Consider the following 13,048-nt stretch of genomic DNA (forward strand, 5'->3'; position numbering starts at 1 on the left):
CAGGCTCCCGACCCCCCGCTACAGCCCCCTATACTCACCTGATCCCGCTTCTGGATCCGGTCAGGTCACGGAGATCTCAGCTGCTGCAGCCCGGCGCGCGCGCTGAGAGATGAGGCCAACGCTCATAGAGAATGACGGAGAGTCTAGCGCGTGCCGGGCTGTAGCGGCTGATATCTCCGTGACCCGACCGTATTTAGAAGTGGGAGCCGGCGGGATCAGGTGAGTATAGGGGGCTGTAGCGGGGGTCGGGAGCCTGTCACCCCGGCAGGGGGGGGGGTGACAGGTTCCCTTTAAAGGGTTTTCATTTACAATACTCACCTCACCAGAGCCCTCTGCAGCTGCTGAACCAATGTTCCCAGTTACTACTAGTAACCTGGTTCAGGAACTTTCCTGCAGGAAGTGCCCCTCAGCTGATCGCTGGACGCACAGGTGTCCCCCTCAGTCAATAGTCGGTGGAGAGGGTACTTTTTACAGAGTTACCGCCTCACCAGAAACTAGTGGTGACGGGTGAGTACCAGGAGTACTGGCGTGGCAGCTGTGAGGGCTTGGAGATGGTAAGTATTAGTATTTTTTTATTATGTTAACACCACCCCAAGCCATATAGGATTTCCCCCCCTGGACAATCCCTTCATTATTGTGCCGAATGCTCTACTAACCCGAGTAGCTTACTGCACAGGGCTCTCTATACCGCCATCTAGTGACCACCTAAATGTTAACTGCAAGTAGTACATGGACATAATCGACTAAATAAGACCACTAGCAGCTTATTGCACTGTGCTCTCTATACCTCCCTTTTATTTCCTGCAATAATAGTTGTTTTGTAATGCTAATCTACATAAAGTGAACCTGTCAGGTGATGTACCCCATCCTATCACAGAGAAGGATATGAGAGAAAGAGAAGCTGAGCTCTGTGATATAGAGTAAATCCTGAGAGGACTCCTAGGAAAGACAGGAAGAGTCCTGATTACTCCGCCCACAGACATGTGATTGACAGCCTTTTCTGCACACCGATGCACAAGGCTGTCAATCAGTGTGTGGGTGGGGTATTCAGGACTCTTCCTGTCTCTCCTAGGAGTCCTGTCACATTTCACTCTTTTTAATCTGAAATTCTGTTCCTGTATATGACAGGGCTCAGCTTTTCTCCCTCTATCAACGGTGAAGGGAACCTTGGCTCTCCAGCTGTTGCAAAACTACAATTCCCATCATGCCTGGACAGCCAAAGCTAAAGCTTTGGCTGGTCAGGCATGATGGGAATTGTAGTTTTGCAACAGCTGGAGAGCCAAGGTTCCATACCCCTGCTCTATCATGTCCTGCTGTGGTGTAAGGTGGCATAAATGACCTGACAGATTTACTTTAAGTACCCAAGTAAATTCCTTTTGGCCCTCCCAAGGAATACAGATAATAAGCTGATCATGGGGGGGTCTGACCATAAAAACAAAAGAATACAATGAATAAATGCGGGCCTTGCACTTCACTCCACTGTTCCTGTGATCAGTGGGAATCCCATTGGTCAGAACAGCTTACAGGTCTCCATTTATGTTACCCGACTACATTTTGGTACACACTTTAGAGACAACTGGTTATAATATATATATTTTAGGACGGCTGCTCTCTGGCCAGAATCTCTCATCTCTGCCACCCACAAAGTTCGCTTTCTATTGTATCCCACAAAATGCAATGTATAAATGCCACTGGCGCACACTTAACCGGAGTGTGTCATAGGTTCAAATACTCCATAACAGGCTCCAGCACATTTCCATTCAGTTATGATATACATTACGGTAGCCAAGGCCCATGCCTCCATCTCATACACCGATATCACTCCGCTATCTGTCACACAGTGCACCGCAGTAGTCCACAGCTTACTCCTCAAGTTTTCAAACTTTTTCCATTTGCCCGATCCATTTGCACAGATAACAATCTATGGTGTGAACACAGTCCTACATACAGGATCTCTCACCAGATTAGCGTATTGACATATGCTTCCCTGCAGACTACATAGCATATACAGCAGCCTGTATTCTGTGTATAAAGCGGCCACTGAAGCACATTGTCCTTTATAAGACTACGTAATACAGGCTGTTGTACATAGCGCTGACATAGCAGAGGTTGGGAGCGAGTAACATATTAGGTATCCATCTATTTTGTACCCTTCCTGAAGCCGTACCCCAGGTACTTTGGTTATAGGAGGCCTTGTATAACACAGATGTGTGCTTGGGGGGAGGAGAGGGTGTGGAGGGGGTATGAAGAGGACAAGGTAGTGAGGGGAAAAGGGAGGACTGTTAAATAAAGGATATTTTCCGTACCTCCCACTGTGAGAACTCGAAGCCGATCCAGGAATGCTGACAGGTCTGAGTGTGTTAGGAGAAGAGCGTGCAGCACGAGGGGGTGGGGGTTAGAGAGAGGGAAAGCGCAGCATGAGGAAAAGAGAGGATTCTTTAAATATAAAGTCTCATCGGCACACACAGGGGCTCATACAAGCTGCAAGCCGTCCCTGCAATGTAATATCAGGAGATAATACAAGCACTCAGGCACGGAATAGCTCCTGGCGTCCTGTATTGTGCACACTGCAGTGCAATAATCATAGACGCACATAGATCTGCGCTGATCTATGCCTCCAGCTCTCTCCACACTTGCACATATTCACACAGTGACAGGTACGGCTCATCAATATGGTGGTCCCAGCTCAGTATTTATAACATGCAGAGATAACGGACCGATCCTAATAAGAACAGACATTCCGGTCAGCCTTTACACATAGCGCTAAGCCATTAGAACACCCATGCGGGTCCAGACCATTATACGACCCCATAAGCTTGACTATAAGTGCACTGATATGGGTGAAATCCAGGCGTTGTGACTGCCGCAGCTCTGCTAACCAACAGTGCGTGAAGGACGTGGATGTAAAACATTGTGAGGAGAGACTGTGGTAGGACAGAACGTCATCCAGGACTGCATTACCCAAGCCAGACTGCTCCAATGGTAAACTGCCCAAGTCACCTACACAATGGGGCTCATGAACACACATCCATATATGAAGCATCTGCCATCCTTGTAGCAGCTGTGACAACTCCATCTCTGTATCCAGTCACAATGCACAATAGTTCAATATTTATTGAACTATACTATGAACATTAATATGACCAAAGAGAACTTAAAAAAAAAATAAATAAATAAAAAGACCAGAGGATTAGTTCTTCAAACCCACCACCGTGTTTCCTGTCAAAAAACTTAAATGGAACCAATCAGCACGATCTACTGTGCAGCTCATGGCACGTACCAGCTGCAGCGGTAACTTTAGTAAGCAAAAAAAGTTTTATACTGCCGCGTGAGGCAGGAAGAGGGGAGGCAACTAGACTAGTCACCGATCTCTGCCTGTCGGCACACAGCATGGGGATGATTGACAGGAAGAGAGGCCCTAATGGATCTATCTGCCTCTCAATCATCCCCGCACTGACAGGCAGAGAATAGTGACTAGTCACGGGTGGCTCCCTGCCGAGATGACTAGTTGCCACCCCTCTCCCTGCCTCGTGTGGCACAATAAAACTTCTTTTTCTGCTTACTAAAACTACAGCTGGTACATGCTGCAAGCTGCAGGGAACCATATCAGCACAATAGTGCTGACTGGTTCCCTTTAAAATGATGATCATGTCGAGAAAACCCAACAGGGTAAGCGTGTGGTCTAGTTGTTTGAGCCGCTATTACACTCACAGATTTATGTGACAGATTTTTGAAGCCAAGGCCAGGAATAGACTGTACAAAGAGAACAGGTCATAAAGGAAAGACTGAGATTTCTCCTCTTTTCAAATCCATTGCTGGTTTTGGCATAAAAAATCTGTCAGATAAATGTGTGTGTGTAATAGGGCACATAGGCAACCGTATGAGGCACTATGGGGGAGATTTATCAAACATGGTGTAAAGTGAAACTGGCTCAGTTGCCCCTAGCAACCAATCAGATTCCACTTTTCATTCCTCACAGACTCTTTGGAAAATGAAAGGTGGAATCTGATTGGTTGCTAGGGGCAACTGAGCCAGTTTAACTTTACACCATGTTTGATAAATCTCCCCCAATGTCTTTTCTGCAAAGCAGGTGACCACCCGCACACCCCGCTGTCCCTCAAGACATCTGGTGGGAGATGACATCAGCAGTGTGTCTGGAGATAATCGTTATATATCCCCTTTAAAGGGGTTACCCAGACTTAGAAACCACTTTCAGAAACAGCACCTGTCCTGTCTTCACTTTGGGTGTGGGTTATGCAGCTCATTTCCATTGGGGTGGTGCTGTTTTTGCAAGAAAGTAGCATTTTTTTTATTTTTTTTTTTAAATCCTAGATAACCCCTTTAATCCTGGACAACACTGTAGAAATGTTGTCCAACCCAATTACATCTGGTTCATGTATGTCCAGCAATCCATCCCTCTGACATGGCCGTGCTGAATCAAAAAACAATGTATGCAGTGTATGTTCAACCCACATACCATTGGTCTGGTGTAAAGTCCAATTTCAGCCTATGGGACATCACTTTCTGCATACAGCACTGCCATCAGCAGTGACTCTGGGTACAGATCCCATCTGAGCCCCATACTATTTGGCCCCCCACATACTTCTCACATACAGATCACCACACAAATCCTCATTCATGGTCCCTCCTGGAAAATACATCTCACTCTATTAACTTCAGGCAGATGCTGCCCACTTCCACGACACCAGCTCTTTAGTGATAGTAAAAATACAGGTAATAAAACAGATTGGCTACATTGTGTAGATTGGAGTAAAGATACCCATCGGAGGAACAATCACACCCGTGGCCAAGTGCAAATCTTCAGACACTTTTTTTTTTTTTTACTGATAACATAAAAATCATAAAATACTTACGTTAGGCATTCCCAGATCAGTCCACAAACATTTATGTACTCATGCTCACCACATGCTATATACCCCAAGCATCCGGATGCCCGCACACACCCAGAACATGCCACGTGTGGTTAGTTGGTGGTTACTAGCTGCACTATTCTATGTTAGTGGTTTCTGGCGTGAGAGCAGCACAAGCCTTGGAGCCTAAGGATCTGTTATTGCCCCATCTACACTCAGAGCTCCAACCAACAGCTTCTTATACGTAGGACCCTTTAAGTCATCTCTGCCGTCTGTCTGCATTCACTGGGTCTTGCTAAATGTGTGTCACTCTTGGTGGTCATGTGATGAGTGGTAAGTCCATTGGTGATGCCAAATGCTGGATTTAAAGTGAATGTATAGCGGCTCCATTGATTCTAATGGAGCCGCGGCACAGATGGACGGGGATTTCCTCCCACTGGGGACGGGCTGGCACACCTCCAGTGCTTCAGCCTGGGTCGGTGCTCGGTAATAGACCGGCACTGTGCATTCTTAAAGTGAATGTATCTGATGGTACATTTGTTTTAAGGGGCTATCCCCACTGTGCAAATGCAAGTCAATGAGGAAGGCTGCAGTTATAATATAATAGCAGCATTGTGGGGGGTCTCAGAAGTCAGTACCCCACAATTACAAAGAGGTGGCATATACTACAGCAGTGTTTTCCAACCTGTGGGTTTCCAGCTGTATAAATTCTACACCCAACATACTATGACAGCCCCAGGCTGTCAGAGCATGATGGGAGTTGTAAATTTGTAATAGTTGGAGAATGACTCTCTCTCTTAGAGATATGCCATCCCTTCTAAATAGATGCTACACTGCCATTTCTAGTCTTTTCCCCACCATAGAGAAGCTGTTAGTTTTGAGCTCTGCACCTACATAATAGCGAGCAGGGGACAGAACCATCTCCAGAGGTGGGCAATAAGCGATAACCATTCTAGCAGAGCTACTGGCCCTCACCGAGTTTGTCTGAGGATGTGACAATGTCAGCTGGCACACAGGAATCCAGATCTGCATCCAAAATGCCCAATGGGTCAAGCTGGGCAACATGGTGCCCACGGATCTACATAAAGGAAAGGTGCCGGGATAGAAGAGAACAGTAAAAGAAGACAGAGCGTGGATGAAGAGGAGCGAGAGAACAAGACGGATGAGGAGTAATGGAGAGGGGTGAAGAGTAGGCACCACGTAAAATAATAAAACACAGGAAGAAGGGGAGAAGAGGAGGGAGAGCAAAGAGAACAGTTACAACGAGTTCACTACATAATCCTCACCGACATTTGGAGGACCGACAATAACTGGAGCGTCATCAAAATTAACAGTGCTAATCCCGAGGGGGTCAAGTTTTGCAATGTGGTGACCCCTTACCTAGAAGCAATGACACAAATGGGTTAATGACACCTCCCCCACCCCCGCCGGCAGTCGCTATGTAATCAATAGAAGTGACTGCCTCAGCAACATAAAGCCGGAAGAGGTTCACCCTGTGGTTAAAGAGCATTTCCTCCAAGAAAAGACTAAGCAGTAAATGTATGTCCTTGAGCTGACCTCTGAGAGTCCTGCATGGTAAATCTGCCTAGCGTTCCAGCTGCGTGCCTGGGCAAAGATCACATTCAGGAGTCTGGGAAAACGGGATAACTGCAAGAGTTGAGTGAATGTACAGTAAAGATGACTCAGCCATCGATTCATTTAGTCTTGGTTAAACCGTGTCCAATCCCCTCAGGGAAGCCTGGGATGACAATGCAATATTGGATTCCAGATTCCTCCACAGAATTGGGAACACTGTCATAGAAAGACTTCCTGTAGGTTCACTCAACTCTGGTAATAACCCATGTGTTTGTGGTTGTTGAGAAATACAACAATTTTGACCACTGTCTTCCTGTCACTTTAAAAAAAAAAAAAAAAATGTGAATATCACACAAACATGTCAAAAGTTTTAATTGTTGGTTGACAGATAGAGCCGGGATAAGCAATCAGTTAAGCACTTTACTCCTCAGCTCACTACAGGAGATGGTCATTTCCCGCTGTGTGATGGGCAGTAATGTGCTTAGCCAGCTGCTCTTGCTGAATCCAGTGGGGATCTGGTCATCTAGATCCCAACAAATCAAAACTTTTGCTGTGCCTCTAGAACAGAGGTAGGAAACCTTGGCTCTCCAGCTGTTGCAAAACTACAACTCCCATCATGTCTGGACAGCCAAAGCTTTAGCTGTCCAGGCATGATGGCAATTGTAGTTTTGCAACAGCTGGAGAGCCAAGGTTCCTTTCCCTTGCTCTAGAACATACTAAAAAGAGTAACCAGCTTAATAGAGGTGTGGATGCCAGCGTGTAGACATAGAACAACAATGGAGTCCAACAGCATAGGCATTAAAAGCTGAGGAGTTTACTGGATGCTGTTGAACTCAATTGTTCTTCTGTGTCTCCAGGACATTTTTTTAGTGCATATTTTAAGTGTTAATGAAATAAAGTGCATAATACTTACATATCCATTTTATCTATTTTAAGACAAAATGGCTACAGATAAATTCAGTGAGGAAATTAAATATATTCAAATATGTACAGAATATCCATAGGATATGCCATAAATGTGCTATGGATAAAGGAGGTCCAACCTTTGGGACCTCCAGCTTGCCTCATGCTCCCCCATAATGCAGAAGCAGTGCAACAACATCTGCTACAACGTGGAAGAGGATCATGAAAGAGCTGGCCATGCTTGCTGTAGTGTGTGTGTATGTATATAATATATTATGTGTGTGTATGTATGTGTATTCGACAAAACAATGAAGTTAAGGGACCTGTTATATGTGATTTTTTTTATGACCTGCGTTTAAAGGGAATTCCCACCTGAGCGGATTTGTTTGTGGTCTGACCGCCGAAACCCCCCACTGATCCCAAGAACAAAGACAAAATCTTCCTGCAATGAATGGAGCACTCACTGTGCCGGTGAGCCACCGGGACCTGCACTCCATTCATTTTCTATGGGGCCACGGACCATGAAAGAATTCAGCAGCCCCACAGAGAACAAAGGGAGCACCAAATAGTGGCCATGCAGGCGTGCTCCATTCATTGTGGGGTGACTGAATCCCCATTCTCGGGATCGGTAAGGGTCACAACAGCCAGACCCTCAACAGAGAGATGGTTATGCATTGTACAGGGGATAACCAGCTCAGATGTAAAAAAAAAATCCCTTTAAGGTCGTTTTACACTGGCCGATTATCAGGTAAAGTCAGCCAGCATAGAATGGCCCTTAGGTTCATGTTCTCTTTATAGTACTTATGGGAGCCACAGATCTCTGTTGCATGACAGGGTTCCAGCCCCAACGTGGCAAAGATTGGGGCAGTGTGGTTGCCATGTTAATAGGGCCAACTTTTGCAGTAGTGTGTAGACTAGAGGGAACCTGCAGGGACTATAATCTGCTCAAAGCTTCCAATCTCTAATACAAGATCATTTTCAAACAAAAGAATGAGGGGTCATAATGGGAGTACTACAAGTCTGTGGGATCAGTGTTGGCCACTTCCAGTAAGGGGCCTATTCCACGGAGTGATAATCGGCCGAATCGGCCCGATTATCGCTCCGTGGAATAGAGAGAATGATCAGCCGATGATTGTGTCATCGGCTGATCGATCATTTAGGTTCAAACCTAAAATCATCGATCGCCACCCACACATCGCTACGTGGAATAGCGGTGCGCGGCGGGCGATCGACGATTTAAAAACACCATACTTTACCTATCCAGGCTGCAGGTCTTCTGCGCTCCCTCTTCCGGTCTCGCGCGCAGCAGCTTCGGAGCGGCCTGTCTAAGCTGACAGACCGCTCGGCTAATCACTGTCCGGGACCGCCACAGCCAGTGATTGGCTGAACGGTCTCTCAGTTCAGACAGGCCGCTCTGAAGCTGCTGCTGCTGAGCGTGGGACCGGAAGAAGGAGCACAGAAGACCTGCAGCCTGGATAGGTAAAGTATGAAACAAAGGCTGCAAGGACATCGGTAACGATGTCCCTGCAGCCCTCGCTAAACGATTATCGGGCTGTGGAATAGGCCCAGTAAACGAGTGCCCCTCTAGCAGATTGGTGCTCGTTTACATTGTTGATCAGGTCCTGGTTAGCCCGTGGAATAGGACCCTAAGGAGTATAAGATGGTGAGAGGAGTGAGAGAACATACCTGATATGCCCGGATGAGGGACTGCACAGCAAGATGATCCTCCACTAGTTTTTCTATATTTGGCTGTGACTGCACTAGTGACTGTGCTTGGCTGAATGCAGGCAGGCTGCTCCCCAGGGGCGGAGGGCTCTGGTAAGCGGCTCCGGGCGCTGCTCCGGCATTGGCATTCCGGAAGAAGATGTCCCATGACTGCAGAATGGAAAAAACACAAAGTTTAAACACAATGTGCCAAATGACATGTGAGAACTTCCTATGCATTAGAGGGGTTGGAATATACATTACTGGCACCCAAGTCTACGAAACCATTCTTCATTGTAAAGTGTTAAAAGTATTCCCGAGCGAGTCGAGAAATAACCAAACACTGGGTGATATAGTTACCGATGCAACCGTATTATGCCTGAATGTATCCTGTACAAATTCTGAATCAGTATCAGTGGTCAAACACGTGACAACCTGCTAGAACAAAATAGGGTTTGCTCACCTCACCCCTGTCTAGTGCGCCCCAGTGCCTCGGATTACCCAGGGCTAAATCAGATCATGTTGGTATCTGGATAAGCCCATAACCTGGTAATGGCTGTCCTAGATGTTGTAAATATACTAAATCCAGGGAATCGGGAAGTAAAACAGAGGTATTGGGAGCAACCAGAGCATCACTGATGGATCAGGTGAGGGGAGTACGCTTATTTATTTGCGATTTCATAGCCTTACAAGGCTGCTGTGTGTTTTCTAACCACTATAAAGCGATAAAGGAATTAAAGGACATTTTCTTCTAAGAATATAAAATAATCACTGAAGATAAGTCCTTGAGTCTTCTGCCAAGATAGTCAGTACTCAGAAGAAGGAGCAGCCTGATAGCGAACGTTCTTGAATGGCAGACGCAACCTGAGTATATCTGCAGCCTCCTTGTCTGATCACATTGCAGCAATGGTGAATACCACATCCCCGTACAGGTTCTCCCCACCCAATAATATGAGAACAAGACCAACCTAGCATGGACCTCCTTATTCCAGGAAACAATAAAAGCAGCGCAGGTTGTCAGGATGTTATGACTTGATAGATGACCAATAAAGCTAATATTACATCTCATCATAAAATGGCTTTACTCAGCTTTCCTAGACTCCTGAACTGCTCTGAGAATACATCCAGCAGCGTTCCCCAAGTTGTGGCTCTCCAGTTGTTCCAAAACTATAAAAAATCCCAGCATCCCCCCTGACTACCCTGCCTGCTGGGAGTAGTCATTTCCCAAAAGCTGGAGAGCTAACATACAGGATCCAATACTATATTCTTATATAATGCAACGTGTATTTGTACAGTTCCTTAAAGGGGTGATCAGGTTTCTAAACTGGACATCCCCTTTAATATAATCCTTGAAGAAGGCTATAAATGTTAACTATCATTGATCTGAGCCTCGTTGTTGGTCAAAGTCCAGAGATTACTATGCTGTTCTGTAATGATCTACTGAATTATCATGGTGTTTTATGGCCCAGTGGAAAGTCTGGATATCCCATGGGCCCAACATATCGCCATACAGCACATCCCATCGTCTTTCCTGGTGACAGCTCAGCAGGTCTCCCCATAGACTATAGCACTTCCCTGAAGACGCTACACTACAGAGCGGACATTATCCGGTTGCCACCCTTGTTTTCTGTGCATCCAGCAAGGAGAGAACTGGAGACGTTCCTCTAGACAGGACTTTGTCTGCAGGCGAAAAACTGTCAGCAAAATACTGTTTCCTGCGCTGTTTGGGAACATAGAGTCCTGGTGTCCCCATGATGTAACCTACCAGGAGAGCTGCTTAAAGGGAAACACGCGCCAAAGTGCCATCTAATCCAAAACAGCATTTTACTAAAGGTCAAATCCAATGTGCAAATATTTCCTGGCGTAAAACGGGTCCACGTGTAACCAATGCTTTCTAGACTGAATCCCATATATGACACAACATTATGTCTCACAGAGAGGCCATAAATAAGAACACGCAAAAGACCAGAGGTCGAGTAAAGGGTGACTATCCCTCCCGTCCCCGCCCTCGGGTGTTGGCACTATTTTAAGAATCCTGTAAGTCACAAGAAAGTAAGGGGGGGAGGTGCTGCCGGCCGGCTGGGCTATGAGGTCCTATAGTCATCAGTATGCAGATGCTAACTCAGGCTGCGGCCTAGGAGGGGTTAAAGGAGAAGCACTTCCTCTCCTATTGTGGAAATATTTAGAGTTGTCAAGTGACATTAACACTTGGGACACCTTGTCCTTCAGCAAAGTTGAAGAACTTCTTGTGAATTCCTATACCATCCCAGTATGTAACTGATGCAGGTAATCCGGTTCAACCAGACGGTGCTATAGAATGGCCGCGTAACACAATGTACTCCGATTCTGGACAACAAATATGGCCACTAGAGATGAGCGATCCGGGTTTGGGTTCGAGTCCATCCGAACCCGAACGATCTGCATTTGATTAGCGGTGGCTGCTAAACTTGGATAAAGCTCTAAGGTTGTCTGGAAAACATGGATAAAGCCAATGACTATATCCATGTTTTCCACATAGCCTTAGGGCTTTATTCAAGGTCAGCAGCCGCCGCTAATCAAATGCAGATCGTTCGGGTTCGGATGGACTCGAAGCCGAACCCGATTTGCTCATCTCTAATGGCCACCAACGCATCCAAAGATATTAATTTTACAGAGCTATGTCTCCTGATCCTTCCATACACGCACGATCAGCCACACCGAGCGTTCATGTGTTCTGAATTGAGGGAGGTAAGCTGCTGCCAGACTCCTATGCTGGCAACTTCATAAGAGTCGTCATCGCCAAAGATGGTCACCGTCCTCCATGATAACGGTTACAAGGAAGGATCATCAAGTATATGGTGGGTACTATCACGTATAGGAAGAATGAAAGACCATCTTTATATAACTAGAAGGTCCACACCTTGAAATGATATACCTAACAGCAGTATCCAGAGTAAATCAGAGCAAAGGTCATAGAAATCACAGGGTTAATGGCTGCATGTTAATATACCGGCCCAACCCCTTCTCTTAGTGGCTTCCCCTTAGCAAGCTGGAGCCTCGCCAGTCCGGATGACGTGCTATTTATTCCAGCAAGAACTGGCCTGCATGGTAACAGGGCGACTACTAGACCTGTGCATGTACGGCGCCTGCACAGACACAGCAGACTAATGTATAGAGACCTAAAGACAAAGAGAGGATACTACCACACTGTTCATAAAGGACTAGATCAGAGTTTCCCAACCTGCAGCAAAACAAAGCTGTTAGAGCATGATGGGAGTTGTAGTTTTGCAATAGCCGGAGAGCTAGAGGTTGGAGAACATTAGACTAGATGGTTTGCCAGAGCAGATCTGTCCTGCAGAAGTCTACAACTTTAAAGTGCGGAGCTGAAAGGACTCCATGTACCATCATATGCACAGATTGCATATGAGACTCTTATGGTGCGTTTACACGGACAGATTTATCTCATTTTGGAAACCAAAGCCAGGAATGGATTAGAGAAGGGAAGAAATCTCAGTCTTTCCTTTATGACCTGTTCCCTGTTTATAGTCTGTTCCTGCTTTTGGTTTCAAAAATCTGTCAGATAAATCTCTCTGTGTAAACGGTAATCGTTTCGTGTAATAGGACATGTTAAAAGGCCACGACCGGTCTAATGCCCCTATTCCACCGGTCGTTAAGAGGAGCAAATAAGCACTCTCAGCGCTCGTTTGCTCCTCATTCCCTGCTCGCTGCCATCGCTATTCAGCGCGGCGGCAGCGAGCGGGTGAGTGCGGGAGGGGCGGCGGGGAGTTACGGTGGGGGCTGCTCGGAGGATCGCTGATCGTCCGGGCAGCCCATAGGATACAGCAGCGTCTGCTGCCGATGCTCCTATTCAACGGAGATATGGCAGCAGATCGTTGCTGTATCAGTCGCTTGTTTTTCAACATGTTGAAAAACAAGCGAATGCAACGATCAGCCGACATGAACAATATCGGCTGATCGTTGCACTCTATTCCACGGGACGATTATCGTTCGTAGCG

At 46.4% G+C, this 13,048-nt stretch overlaps 1 protein-coding gene across 2 annotated transcripts in view; it reads right to left on the bottom strand.

Moving 5' to 3' along the window:
- Positions 1-13,048, bottom strand: part of OGDH (oxoglutarate dehydrogenase) — a 44,649-nt gene that overhangs the window by 16,866 nt on the left and 14,735 nt on the right. Inside the window, exons 3-4 of one of the 2 annotated variants that reach the window (XM_069944132.1) lie at positions 9,036-9,224; positions 5,847-5,949 (exon numbers count right to left, since the gene is read on the bottom strand). In XM_069944132.1, coding sequence (XP_069800233.1) covers positions 5,847-5,949; positions 9,036-9,224 — 292 coding nt within the window. Of the gene's footprint in view, positions 1-5,846; positions 5,950-6,157; positions 6,252-9,035; positions 9,225-13,048 lie in introns of both variants that reach the window. The other variant, XM_069944140.1, reaches the window with a different exon arrangement.

This window comes from Dendropsophus ebraccatus, chromosome 1 (genome assembly GCF_027789765.1).
Source record: "Dendropsophus ebraccatus isolate aDenEbr1 chromosome 1, aDenEbr1.pat, whole genome shotgun sequence".
Taxonomy (NCBI): domain Eukaryota; kingdom Metazoa; phylum Chordata; class Amphibia; order Anura; family Hylidae; genus Dendropsophus; species Dendropsophus ebraccatus.